Source organism: Alternaria arborescens, assembly GCF_004154835.1.
Source record: "Alternaria arborescens strain FERA 675 chromosome Unknown contig_3, whole genome shotgun sequence".
In the NCBI taxonomy this organism is placed as follows: Eukaryota; Fungi; Ascomycota; class Dothideomycetes; order Pleosporales; family Pleosporaceae; genus Alternaria; species Alternaria arborescens.
The window spans coordinates 153,891-168,000 of NW_021167858.1; the positions used below are offsets into that span (position 1 = coordinate 153,891).

The 14,110-nt window shown below is 51.0% G+C and overlaps 5 protein-coding genes across 5 annotated transcripts; 4 read left to right on the forward strand and 1 right to left on the reverse strand.

Moving 5' to 3' along the window:
* Positions 1 to 1,171: 1,171 nt before the first annotated feature.
* On the reverse strand, positions 1,172 to 3,853 carry AA0111_g1493 (hypothetical protein; the record flags this gene model as incomplete). Its single annotated transcript, XM_028647158.1, has 1 exon — positions 1,172 to 3,853. One exon carries the CDS (start codon positions 3,851 to 3,853, stop codon positions 1,172 to 1,174), a length of 2,682 nt encoding a protein of 893 aa, XP_028510952.1.
* Positions 3,854 to 5,036: 1,183 nt separating this feature from the next.
* Positions 5,037 to 5,768, forward strand: AA0111_g1494 (hypothetical protein; the record flags this gene model as incomplete). The annotated part of the gene is made up of 1 exon (XM_028647159.1): positions 5,037 to 5,768. One exon carries the CDS (start codon positions 5,037 to 5,039, stop codon positions 5,766 to 5,768), a length of 732 nt encoding a protein of 243 aa, XP_028510949.1.
* Positions 5,769 to 6,072: 304 nt separating this feature from the next.
* AA0111_g1495 (hypothetical protein) lies at positions 6,073 to 6,771 on the forward strand (the record flags this gene model as incomplete). Its single annotated transcript, XM_028647160.1, has 1 exon — positions 6,073 to 6,771. The coding sequence occupies one exon, from the start codon at positions 6,073 to 6,075 to the stop codon at positions 6,769 to 6,771; it is 699 nt and encodes a 232-aa protein (XP_028510950.1).
* A 1,627-nt stretch (positions 6,772 to 8,398) lies between these two features.
* On the forward strand, positions 8,399 to 10,119 carry AA0111_g1496 (hypothetical protein; the record flags this gene model as incomplete). Its single annotated transcript, XM_028647161.1, has 2 exons — positions 8,399 to 8,504; positions 8,555 to 10,119. The coding sequence occupies 2 exons, from the start codon at positions 8,399 to 8,401 to the stop codon at positions 10,117 to 10,119; spliced, it is 1,671 nt and encodes a 556-aa protein (XP_028510947.1).
* A 298-nt stretch (positions 10,120 to 10,417) lies between these two features.
* AA0111_g1497 (hypothetical protein) lies at positions 10,418 to 11,376 on the forward strand (the record flags this gene model as incomplete). The annotated part of the gene is made up of 2 exons (XM_028647162.1): positions 10,418 to 10,454; positions 10,508 to 11,376. 2 exons carry the CDS (start codon positions 10,418 to 10,420, stop codon positions 11,374 to 11,376), a joined length of 906 nt encoding a protein of 301 aa, XP_028510948.1.
* Between the last annotated feature and the right edge of the window lie 2,734 nt (positions 11,377 to 14,110).

Genomic DNA, 14,110 nt, shown 5'->3' on the forward strand with positions numbered 1-14,110 from the left:
GACTTTTTAGATCTGTCACGAGAGGGTACGCTCAAATGACACCTCTTTTATGCCCTCTCGTAGGAGAACAGCTGCTTCTTGACAATAGATTCTTGCTATTCCGTAGGTTTATAGTTACACAGATATAATGGAAATCGTGGGTCAACAATGCCTCCCCTGGAGCATCATCACCAATATTACCACTCTATGCCATGGACATGAGCATAAGCACTCACGGCAAGGCGCCGCCATCTCTTGTAGTCGGTTCTCGTCGTTGCGAGATTGATCAGTTTGTTGCTTCAAACTTGATCCTACGCTCATCACTCCTCAGAGTACTCACGACAAATATTGTGCAATCGAATGTACCCAACACCAAGACCATCTGAACCTAGGAAGTATATTCGACGCTTCTCATTTATACAGGAAAAAAACGATATCGAGCACTAATCTATAGATGTGTTCATAGCGATACCTTCCAACGTAATCTGTACCCAGTCTACAAATAAAGTCAAGTTGCAGTCGCTTCAGACTTCTGTAGTAGCCAACAGCAGAGCAAGATTATCACAGACCTTCGCCAATTTAGGGCCATCTCAAAGCTCCGGTGTTGAAGTTGACCCAGGGTTCAAATGGAAAAGACGCGAGACGATGTTTCGTAAAGGGTTGGCCAGATACGGATAGGTGCCCACACGGTGGCACATGCCTATCATTGAAATACGACTTCGATCGAACTCAACCTCCGAATGCCACTATGGCCCGTACCGCTTCGTCGCCTATAGCCGCTCCGCCCTCACGTACGCTGACCGATGACAACAAGAATCTCCATAACCGGGTGAATAATACCGAGAAAAGGGCCGATGGAAGCACAACAGAACCAACGCGATTCCGATGGCGTTCTTTGCTGCACCTGAGTCCGTGCAATTATTTCCGTCCAGCTTCTAGCTCATGTAGGATTTCCAGGTCACTCAGATCTCTCTACGGACGCTCAGGAACACTTTGTCGCCACAATATCGAAACAGCTATGTTGTGGCCGACCCGCTTCACAATTCACTTTGATTAGTCTGATGCCGCCCAAAGTGATGAAATAGCCAGAAATTGTGAAACTTTGTAGCCTAGAAAAGAACAATGATAGCGCACAGCTGAGTTGATTGAATCTTGTGAATTGTAGGTAAAATATGGACACGTCCGCAGATTCTCATCGCGCTCCAGGTCCTAGTCCGACCCCGCTCCGCCTCGCCAAAATAACAGCATGAAGACACCGCCCTACAGCTTCTAAATCCCCCAAAAGCGTAACGTGCCCACGGTCGCTAGATACGACACCGCCTCTAACGACACTGTACCCCTTAGGCACCATGGCTGCACGAGCGAGTACAACACCGTCACCACTCGCAAATGCAAGCTCATCATATACATCCGCGCGTTTGATAGCTTCCCGACTTTCTACCTTCGCGCCGTAGACTGTCGGTGTGGACTTGCCGTAGATGAGCGCGATGGGTGGATACGAGTTTGATGATGTGTGTTCGGGTCGGTGGTCAAGTTCCTGTTTAAAAGCCTTGATTTCGGCGAGTGTTCTTGTAAGATACTGTATTGCTTTGTCGTAAGGAATTGTGACGTCGGTTGCGGGGTTCGGTTCTTTGGATGTCTCGATGTTGTGTTCATGGCCCATTTGCGGGCCCATGCCTGCTTGCTCCACGCTTCCTTCTGTAACGTTGTTGGCGGCGTTACGAGCTACGTCGGCGGCATCCCTCGCAGTACTACTTTTGCGAGCGGGAAAGGTGGGCAGTGCTGAGGAAACAGCGTTCATCAGGCCACTAACGCTGAAGTTGCTATCTTTAGGTTGCTCAGGGCGAGGCAAGGGCGCTGCTATGCACGGAGAAAGGCGGTGTTCTTTCCATGTATTAACGTCAAAAAAGTCTACAGGGTACTCTTCCTTGGTACGCTTGTTGATGAAGCACTTTCCGTCTAGAGGCAGAAGAGCGAAAGACGTTCTGATACTGAAGTTTACTTGTGCTGTGAGCACGCGTGAAGAAAAGAGGACGTCGTCCCCATTACGGAATGGGCCAAGGATATTCACGCAGCGTTGAGGCACACCAGCATATACAACACCAGCTACTAGATCCGGACGCTGATTGATAACATGACGCGTGATCAAGCCTCCCAGTGAGTGCGCGACAACGATGGCACCTCGCTTCTCAGGAGGAACACCTGGCTGATTGCAGGGTAGTGACTCTAGAAACTGTATCATCCGCCGGCTCAGGAAGTGCGGGGAGAGCCGCCAGTCATAACCGTAGTTGTGGACCCTAAGCTTACCGTCTCTTACGTTGTCACAGGCATTCAGACGCTTGAAAAGACGCTTGGCGATGTCGACGGGGCCAATATGGGTCAGCATGCCACTTGGTATGATGCTCTCCTCCATGCGCTCGTCCGCATCTGGATCTAAAGGCACCTCCAAGTCTACTTTACGTAGGTTCAGTCCCACTTTTATAGGCACCCAGAGCTGCCGATGGGGTGGTTCTGCCGAGCGAAGGACGGACCCCCGATAACCTCCCAAGATGACCAAGTCACCCTCGAGCTCCTGCAGAGCTTGTGTGAAGTACGGATGCGACTCAGTGTCGGCGTCTCCACCCTTTGATGGTAAACGCTTCCTCCTTATCGAGTCGCGACGCGAGCCCGGCGCAGGCATGCTTGTGCGGGGATTGGCTTTTTGCGAGGCAATATCGTCGGTCTCGCGTAGTTTGGATGTGGTACTGGCGTTGCGGTTCCTGAACATTTCGGTACTAGATGCTAAGTTGAAGTTTGGAAATGAGGGGCTAGGCAGTTTGAAATTGGAGTCTGCCCAGCTGTCTCGAAGGGCCTTCAGCCTACTGTTGACCTGCTCTTGGACACTTTCGAAGCGCGTGTCGTCGCCGAGAGAAGATGCAAAAGATCGTGTGCGGTATACGAGCAAGGAGCCCTCGGAATTGGACCGCCGTAACTTGGGCGTCGGTCGTTCGCTCGGTATCTGGGGTGATGGGGCGATGGTGGAAGTGCTATCATCACTAAACTCGCGCTGAGGGATTGGGGCAGTACTAGGTTGTTGTGGCACCTGAACGAGATTCCTTGATGCGCTCCTGGACTCTCCTGGTGTGGAGTGATTGGTGCCGTCTCGCTGCGGTATGTCCCGAGGTGGTACACCGCTAGCAAAGGTATCCCTCCTCCGTCGATCAAAGGTGCGCGGCTTCTCAGAATCGAGCGACAATGCTGACAAACTCGGGAGGGAAAAGTGGAGGTCCTTGTAGGTCTTGGTGATGGACGTGGGGAGGCTGAAGGGCATGAATTTGCGCATCGTATCCCCCATGGAGCCACTCGACGATGCCCTTCGCCGCCCGCTCTGTAGGTGATCGCGGAGTATGGATCGGTGGTCGCCTGCCTTGTCCTTCTGAAATGTCTTGGGACCTGCTCGCCAGGGCGAGGGCAGTCTCTTTCGAGGGTCGGATTGTCGCTCGCGGTCGTCATTGCTCGATGTTTGCGTCGGTTTCGGCCTCACATCAGCCGTTTGTACATGTCTGGTGAGCTCGGTGGCTGGTATCGCTTTCTCCAGTTCCGGCGTCGAATCGGTGGCTTCTTGCCAGCCGTCGAAAAAGGCGCCATCTTCGGTCTCATCGAGGGCTGCAGCCTTTTCCGCTGCCGGCGTTTTGGGCGAAGTCAGACGCGTCTGCTGCTTTCCTATGCTGACTCCAATTGCTGACTGTGCTGTCTCGAGCTCGAACGCCCTTTCCTCGGGCGATTCGTCTTCGGACGGTGTGAGGTCATCGTCAACAATAGATGCGAATTGGATGTCGGCAAGGGCACTCTGGCGACGTGCATGTGTAGTAGAGGCTGCAGACGTCTCTGCCATGGCAATCTGGCTGTAATAATAGAAGATAGGTGTATGGGCTGCAAAAGTGGCCCCGAGGTTGGCCTGCCATGTCTGCGGTACTTGCTGCTCCGTAGTGTGGCAGTGTCAGCTTTCCGCCCGCTGCCGGAAGCAGCGACAGCCATGCCTATCCATCCCACCTACGCGGCCCAGCTTCATTTCTCCATCATTTCCAACGGACGAGAGACGGTCAAGTGTAGTCGCAACGGTGCAATGACGGCAAGCGTGACGCTCTTAATGACAATGACCAACGTCACGTCAAAGGGCGTCGATCCTGTTTGCCCAGCCACGCGACACGCGCCACGCCGCCACGACGCCACTTCACATGACAACATACCCCTCCTGATCGTGTGCCTTGTCCCGAGGCAGCGGCTCCCACGATACGTTGTCTGCAATCTCAATCTCAGTCGCATGTTATCTCTCGCATGTTGATAACGCACACCCAACGTGCTAGCTAGCATCCCTTTGTCCGGTGCTGGCCGACTCCACGTCGCATCGAGAATTCAGCGCCTGAACCGACGTCCGGGATGCACCTAGCTCTCCTCAACATGTCCCTCTTCATTCAAGGCATCTGAGCAGGGTGGTGTACTTGCACAGCAGTCTTTGAAGAAGTAGACAAGAGTTTGCCATGCGGCTCCGCGTCTTCCCGTTGATGCATATCGCCTAACCTCCCGAGGTCGGATCAGGGTTTGCGAACAGCTCAGGAACAAGTCAGCCGATCCCCATCAGACCACAAATCCGGTCGCACCTTTAGTAACGCATTCGCGAGTTTGCGGGCTTTATCAGCCAATTAAGTAACAAAACCCTTTGTGGAGCGAGCTCCAGGTCTCATAACCCTTTGGTAACCGAGCTATATGCTCGCAACGAGGCCGATCATCACCTCCCGTATGACCGACAGTCTAACAACGAATGACAGTCGTCATATAAACCCAGCATCAAGCAGAGGTACGGTCGGCCAACGCACCAGCATCATCATGCTTGCTATTGCGTAATTGGTAAACGGTGAGCTAAGTCCACAACTTCAAGATATATCTTCGCAGCCGGGCCGACCCAGTCGTCATCCTTGATCATTTTTATTCCCTCACCTTTGTCTTGAGTACCGTTTCCTGAAGTTTTATATCATCGCAAAGACTGCTTCCCATCTAAACACAGATCAACGTCGAACATGTCTCGTCTACTCAGCCTCCCAGCGCCTTTGCCATCAGAGTCCGTCACGCTCGGACAACTCCTCACCAATCCTCTGAATCCTTCTTCCAGCTCTCTGAAGCTCCACACATCCCCTGCTTCACGACAATTATCAACCCAGTCGAAAGATGAAGAAGCTCACGCCACAACCCATGTTACTATCGATGAACCATCTCAGGTTTTCGACAACCTGCGTCGTGAGCCCACAACACAAGCCTTCCTCCGCAAGATGTCACAACAACAGAAGCCAATTTACTTCGTCACCGGACTTCGAACATCCAAATCTCCTTGTCATAAGCGTGGGGCTATACCACACGAACCCATAACCGAGGCAGCTTCAACCCCGCAACCACAACTCCACCTTCCATTTCGACGGGTAGATTCGGCATCTAACATGGCCTCACCTTCTTCGCCTACCAAATCAGAACCGTCGGAGACAATCCTCGCGGTACAGCTGCTGAAAGTTAGGTGCCGTGTAGGTGCTGTCAATGAGCCGCATTGTATTTCGGATGTGGACTACACTTGGAGCTACCATTTAATTGACGATGACGAGGCGGATGATTTACAGCTCTCCATAGGATTAGGTAAAGTTGTGGAAGAACAAGAATGGAGGACTTTGGCGGGGATATCACAGAAGCGGGAGGAGAGAGGCGCGGATCGTGACTGGTCTTATGATTACGAAGACAGCGACGATGGTCTTGGAGGATTCTGATTAAGTCTTTCTCGTCAAAAAAAAACATAAATGCAGATCTTTCAGCTTAGCCCCTGATATTCATACAGGGTGATTTTTCTCACTCCATTGCATCCTACCCATAACCTCAAGCACATAGACCTAGCTTCAACGTCACTGCCTGACAATGCTCGGCGTGCTTGGCCTTGAATGTCTCCAACTCTTTTACCCTCTTCTTGCAATTCATCATATCGTATTTCCTGCCGCCGACAATGAGTTTTCATGTTCATACGTTCTTTGTTGCCGTTATTTAGATCACCTGCGTTCGCCCAGGCCCCTCATATGCATGGTCGTAGTTGACGTCCGCAATGTTGCTTGCGCACATCTCAAAGCTCTGGATGCCAAAGCTGGGCCCACTAGCGAAGTCGAGAAGTTTATCCTAGTGGTAGCCCGGAAGACTGGTGGACATGGGGTAGTGTTGCGAACTTTGCTAGGCAAAATTATTCAGCTCTTGGTATTAAGTCGGAAAGGCCGTTCGACCAGCATCCCAAGATGCACACGCAGAGAGCGAAACGGCGTATCTGTAGCCGACTACTGGAAAGAAGAAGACAACAATGTTTTGTTTGGCGTGGCGATGCCTAAGTTTCCGAATCTCCTGGGTCGCCTCAGGCGAGGAAGTGGTTCCTCATACAACTTCATATCCATGCTTGAGGTCGATGCGAAATTGATTGCGTACGTTATCAAGAAAGCCTATGAGCAAGCAGAACCAGGACAAAAGGTGGTTGTCGAGGCTTCAGAAGAGGGAGCAGAAGAATGGAGCAATGAGGTCGCGAAGAGAGCAGCATTTTTTGGTGCGCTACTGCAGTGCACGCCGGGTTGGTACACTCTCGAGGGCGCTGCTTTACAGACGGAACCGATGGATGACAAGACTTTTGTCGCGAAGAACGCACCATGGGGCTCTAGACCTGTGGACTTCCAAGAGAGGGTAGAAGCTTATGTAGCAGCTGGAAGCCTTAGAGGTTTTACCGTTAAGGTAGTAGGATAAGAACATCTAAGAAAAGGCTTAGTATTAAGATATCACCGTATACAATAGAAAACTCAAACGAGTATGGAACAACATGCCCTAGCTTACCGCCTACATTAGCTTCTAAGAAGAAATTCTAAAAAGATTAATAGTATTGTAGAATTCTAGATCCCTTATCTATATCTAAGAAGGTCTTAGCAGGCTTTATTGTAGTAGGTATAAGTGCTTTGCTCTAAAGAGATGTTCAGTTTCTCTCTTTGAGGTAGTGATATGATACTTCGTCTTTTGCCACACCAAATCTTTTCGTCTTGTCTCACTAAATGCTTTCCACTATCAAGTTACGTACCCTATCCCTTGTTGCACTAGCGACCTATCGCAATTAGACGGAGAAATCCGAAACCATGAGGTTCGCGAGTCATCGGGGTGCCCAAAAACATTGACCCGGTGGCTATCAGCAGTCAGGTGATCGCCCAATGCTGGCATGATTGAGCAACACCGAGCAAACTGTATGACTGCCTAGTGCTCAGTGCTCTTGGCACAAATGAGCAGCACTGGCTAGGAAGATACTCATTAGTATGTAGTGTTAGGCAATGAGCTCCTATAGCTCACTGTACTCAACTTTGTGTTCAATCTAAGGATTAGTACTTGATTTTCAAAACCCCATGCTATTACATCGACATACCAATCGCGTTAGTACAACACTCGTGTCCATCACATTCACTCGTTCTCGAGAAACAATCCCTAGGTCATCTAAGGATAGCCTTCACAACAGGCCTTAGGAGAGTGTTTAACGAAGCTGGGTGTCTAGCGAACCTGCGAGGTACGTTGTAAACTTATTGTTGAACAGCTTAATGCCACAGTGACTGGTCTTGACGATGATCAAGCCAGAAGAGAAAAACGGTACCGGTAATGTGTCGGTACTATTCTTGAGCCTCCAGTGTTCCAGTTCATGTGGCGACGCCGTGCGCGTGCCACTTCAAAACCCTTGCCTCATACGAAGAGTCCACTACCGGTGCTCTCAGGCGGCCCGAGCGGGCAAGTGCCGTAACCTCGCGCAACAAGCTTCTCAAGCTTTCCCACATAACTCCGTCATCTTTACTGTGAAGCGCAGGAGGAATCTAAAAACAAAGTACTCTGGTTAAGAACTGGGTGACTGACGCAACTTCATCCGCGCCTTCCGCTTAGGGTTGGTACCCGACCCCTCATCGCCACATCTCCAGCTCGCCCTAGATCCCAAAATAACCATGCAACGACCGCCACGCAGCCGCAGCACCAACGCTCCGATTTTCAAATTCCCCACTAGTATCGACCGGCGTACGATCCAAGCCCCTGTAGCGCGTGCGATGAGGTAAAGTGCCCGCGTCTGGGCGATGGGCTAGCACCACGCACGTACCATCTCGGAAGCGGCGTCATACCTCTTCGTGTTCGGTGATGTCGGCTTCCAGCTTCAACATGCAAATTTGCTTAGTATGGTGGTACTTGTACATCACCGTGCTTTAGAATTGGCGGCTAAAGTAAGCGTACATGCTAGATGATCGAGGTGAGATGAGGTGCTTAAAGCAAGCCCTTCAGCCTGCTAGCGGTCAGGAGCCACAGCCTCTCGAACTGTGACCAAAGCACCTCTAATCCCCAGATTCCGAACGGCATCATGGTAGCATCTTATATGTTGAAGACTTTGTTGCCAGTGGCTGTTCTCACCAGCTATGCTGCGGCAGAGACTTGTGCTGGTGGTGAATGGGACGTCATTGTCGTCGGTAAGTTCGCATCTGCATCCACGGCCCGACTCCAAGGTTAATATCTCCAGGTTCTGGTCCAGCAGGTATCGTCACAGCAGACCGTATGAGCGAAGCTGGCAAGAAGACTATACTTCTAGAGCAAGGTGGCCCATCGTACTACGTAACCGGCGGTCGTGCTCGCCCGGAATGGTTGAACGGGACTGAACTCAGCCGAGTTGATGTGCCGGGACTGTACAAATCAATCTTCTCGAACTCGGGTGAGGGCAACCTGACCTGCGCATCAGATGTGGTCAACGCTTTCCAAGGATGCACTGTCGGTGGTAACTCCGCAATCAACGCTGGACTGTTCTTCCAGCCGCCTGCGAGTGATTGGAACCGCTATTTCCCAGATGGCTGGAAGGACGCCGACATGCAATCCGCGATTAAAAAGGTCAGGACGAAACAGCCGAGTACAGACAGCCCATCGCAGGACGGCAAGCGGTATCTGCAGAGCGGCTACGAGGCTGCGAAGCGATGGCTTGTTGATGGCGCAGGGTATGCGGATGTTGGCCTGAATGACGGTATCGAGAACCATAACAAGACGAAGGTGTTCGGACATCCCATCTGGTACTATGAGAATGGCCAAAGGAGCGGGCCAGTGAAGACGTATCTTCAATCTGCGCTGAACAGAACGAATTTCTCTTTCCAGACTGGCACCAAGGTGTTGCGTGTCCGTCGAGATGGCGGTGTAGCAACCGGTGTCGACGTTCAGACCAATGGTGCATCCAATTCACACAGTATTTGCATCAAGAAGGGCGGAATGGTCATCTCTTCCGCCGGCGCACTTCTCAGTCCTCAACTGTTGATGTGGTCGGGTATAGGCGAAGCAGAGACTTTGAAGAACCTCTCTAAAAATGGTCACGTCACCGTTCCTTCTCAAGAGTGGATCAACAATACCGCTGTCGGCAATGGCGTCTTCGACAACCCAAACACCTTTATCGAGCTGCATTCCGACGAAATTGCGTCATACAGCTATAGCTACTCAAACCCACCGCCTTCTGACGTTGAGCTGTATCTCAACAACCGCTCAGGACCCTATACATTTGCTTCTCAAACGAGCGCGTTTTGGGATTACATCGAGCAGGGCGATGATGTAGTGGGTTGCCAAGGCACCATTGACTCTGCTGGTGCGATGGACCTTTTGGAAAACGGTACCATTACACTCAACGTCTACGGTACCTCTGGTCTCCGATCTGTCGGTCGAGTGAACTTGGACGCCAGGGGTATCGCCCTTCCGAACTCAAATTTCTACTCCGACCCCCGCGACGCAGCAGCAATCGCCAAATTCGTTCACAACATCTTCCAAGCTCTTCCTCCTACCCTCACACCACTCAACATTGCGAAAAACTCCACGCTTGAGCAGATTTCAACCTGGTTGACCACGCCAAGTGCTTATACTCGTGGCAATGTGCAGCATTGGAGCAGCAGTTGCAGAATGGAATCATGTGTTGATGCGAACACGAAGGTGATTGGTATGCAGAACCTGTTCGTGATCGATGCAAGTATTGTGCCGCCTCTTACTACCAACCCGGTCATGGGTGTTATGATTGCGGCAGAGAGAGCAGTGGAGAGGATATTAGCGTTGGGCAAGTAAGCGCATGTTAGATAAGAGTAATTTCAATTCAGTTCACGACTTTCCACCGATATTGGACCTATGAATCTTACGTTGTGTTGCAAATGCCGAACATATATCTTCGATAGGCCACTTGCATACTGCTGTGATCCTAGTACCTGATGTTTACCATACCGGATGTGGATCCGGGTTACGTCATACCACGGCCCGCCTAACATTACCAACCACGCCTTTGCAAATGCTATCTCTCCATCCTTGAATTAATTACCCAGATATCTGCAAGGGCTTGTACTCTGTCCCTCGAAAACAAAGCATCATCATGTCTAATGACTCTGGCGAAAAGCACGCCTCGAACGGTACTTCAATCCCACCGTACTTCTCTACGAACAAACTTACCAGGAGGCACCAGGCATAAAGTTCACGCCGACTGAGCGTCACGACACATATTCTTACATCAGCCCTACCAAGTCCAACCTTTCGGGAAAACATGTTCTCATCACTGGTGCTTCCAAAGGCGTCGGCCGCGCCACGGCCATCAGCTACGCAAAAGCAGGTGCATCCTGCATAGCCCTGGGCGCACGATCCTCGCTATCCGACGTCGTCTTGGAAGTTCAATCTGCAGCCAAAGACGCAGGTCATTCGCAACCACATGTCTTGGCCTTAAGCCTCGATGTCACTAGTAAAGACAGCGTAGATGCTGCAGTGAAAGAAGTGGCCGAGAAGTTTGATGGAAGACTTGATGTTCTTATCAACAATGCAGGAAGTCTCGCCCCCTTCGCCGGCATCCCAGAATCTGACCCGGAATCCTGGTGGAGCGACTACGAGGTCAGTGTTAAAGGCCCTTATCTCATGACCCGCGCATGTTGGTCTCTACTCCTCGCTGGCACCAAGATCATCATAAACCTTACATCCATCGGCGCTCTCATGATCGTTCCGCAAAGTTCATCCTACGGACCAGCGAAACTAGCTTCTCTGCGCCTCACAGAGTTCATTGCCCAAGATCACGGGGAGGGAAAGGACGACATGGTAGCTATTGCTGTGCATCCTGGCGGCGTGCAAACAGAACTTGCTTCGAAAATGCCGGGGCATATGCATGAGTGGCTTGTTGATACACCAGAATTGGGAGCGGACACATTGGCTTGGTTAGGAAGTGAGAGGAGGGAGTGGTTGAGTGGAAGGTATGTTAGTGCGTGCTGGGACATGGAGGAGTTGGAAAAGAAGAAAGGGGAGATTATTAAGGGGGATTTGTTGAAAATGCGGTTGGCTGTTGATGTATAGCTGCCCCATTAGGCAAGTGTGAGTGAGATGCTGGCTGAATACGTCAGATAACTACGTCAAAGGAGATTTTGTTACAAGCCTAAAAGCGAAAGCGGTTGTAGGGAAAGTGTGGTTCTTGAAAGAAGCAATGAAATTTCCGATAGAGGTTTGTGTCCTCTTATTCGTACGTAGCGAATACTGGTGTTCAGCTTCTTGGAAATCATGAGTAGCTGGCGTCTGATAGATGCAAGCGTGTATTCTTTTTGCAGCGGTTTTGCACGTGCTATGCCCGCTTATTACGTCTTTGCCCTGCCGTGCAAGCTCACCACGTGGTGGATCTGGTTCCCGCCATGATTGGAGATGCGATGCGCGCCGATCCGGCGATCTCCCCGTCTCTTTTACTGCGACGCTCGATGGAAAGGTACCCGGTAACCACAGCGCATCCCACCAATTAGTGCAAGAGATGGTTACATCGCTGCTATCTCCGACGTGATGTAGGCTCAAAGAGATGCTAGAAGTCGCGTCGTCAGCTATAAGATATTACCCACGCCTTTCTTGTCGTACTACCCTTCACTCCAACTCATGACATGGCTGTCGCGTCAGATTCCCTCTGGCCCCTTGTGTCTGCTACAGGCCTCCTAGCGCCGTTTTGCTTGCTGGCCTACATCTGTTTTTGGGTTTACTGTCTTGCTTACACGCAAGTAGTTGGGAAATACCAGCTAGGTTCAGCCTGGTTCTTCATTGTCGTTGAGTTGTTCCAATACCTTCCTACCATTCTACTTTATTTCAACTGTGTTTTTGTCTTGCGGCGACCCAGAAGACAAAAGCTTCATCTCGAAGGCGATGATGTTCCAGCGGTAGCTGTACTCATTACCGCATGTGGGGAGGATAACGACACCATCCTCAATGTTGTCAGGGCTGCATGAGAGACGAATTGGCCATTGAATCGCCTCAATGTGATCTTGTGTGATGATGGTCGGTCGAGGGATCTAGAATAAAGGATGTTACATGTATCGCGGCAGTACCCACACGCGCACCATACGAGTTGTGAGAAGCCAGAGGTGCCGGATTATGTACGTTGACTACCTCTTCTAACATACACTTTTGCTTACTTGGGAACCAGAAAGCGGGTAATCTCAATAACGGGCTGAAGTTTAGCGCAAAGCTCACAGACTTCCCCTCACCATTCGTCGCAGGCTTGGACGTCGACATGATAGTTCAACCAAATTGGCTACGCGCCATGATGCCACATCTTCTCAACGATCCTAAGATGGGAATGACATGCCCGCCACAGTACTTTTGGAACATTCCGCTCGACGATCCAGTGCGACAAGATCTCGATTACTTCTATGCCATGACGGAGCTTATTCATGATGGGCTCGGCGCAGGCGATTGTGTTGGGTCCGGGTATCTGGCGCGCAGGGAAGCAATAGAGGACATTGGTGGCTTCCCCACATACTCGATCGGTGAGGACACTGCTTGTAGCTCTATGCTGCTCGGGAAAAGCTGGTCAGTAGCTTATATCGATGAGTGTTTGCAATGCGGTGAGATGCCGGATACTCTGTCTGGTCATATCAGACAGCTGACGAGATGGACCATTGGGAATGTTCAAACAGCGTTCAAGGTAATACTCTTTCTCGATACCTTACAATAAAGTCTGACCGTTTTGAGATCAACTTTCGCCTTTGGGGCCCGACTGTCCCCTTCTGTAACGCCCGCCAACGCCTCGCCGGCTACGTTTTTGGTGCAGGATCTGTGGTGAACAGCGCGCTTAACTGGCTGGGTTACATCGGTCTTCCACTTGCACTACTAGCTGGCTATCCTTTCGTAGTCTATTACGAGCGCTGGCAACTCGCTTGGCTTCTGCGACTCGTCTGCATTTGGATTTTTGCTGATACGGCGCACAAGATGAGTCTGGCATTGTTTGTTGGGTATCGGGACGCGATGCGCTGGGATCAAGCCAACGTTTGGCTGATTCCGTACTATACGCTTTCTCTTGTTCGCGGTATGGTACTTCCGACATGCTTCGGTGGGACAAAGCCTGGATTCACGCCGAGTGGAAGCCTCTCTCTGGAGATCAAAGAACGTGGGCCGAGGCCTTCGGGCTTTTTCAGCCGCTTACGTGCGATACTCTTGCAACAGATGGTCTGGATACACGTCTGCTTCATTCTGGCTTGCATCCTCGGTGTGGTACTTAACATTGTACGTTGCTTCGACCCAGCAGCTCAAATTAGCACTGCGCACTCGGCGGCTGAGGTCGTCCTCTCAGGCCATGATCGATGGGTATTTCTGCTTACCAGGATCGGATGGCCGCCGGTGTGGTGGCTCGGACAGCTGGCCAGCTGTTGGATTCCGGTACATTACCTGACCTGGCCACCGAACGAAGTCACCGCCGACGAGGCATTGCAACTGGATGAGAAGCGTGGCGTACGATACCCGAAGGAGGAATACTCTCGCCCACAGAGGACAAAGATGGGAAGACCTACCGAACATGTGACTGCGATAGTGTTTGTGTATTCGGTTGTGTGTTTCGCCGGGTCATTTTATGTCTAGATCATAGGATGCAAGTCGTATCGTCGCCCTGCTACCCTTTGTACAGCGTGCGTAATTACAATCGCAAGCATTGATAGAGTGTGAGGATGTTCCAAGTTCACTCGAAAACAGCACTCAAAAACTAAAGCGTTGTGGCGTTCCGTATGGCGTCTAAAATCTGAAATGATTCCTAACATTATCAAGACGCGCTGCTCTGCGACTT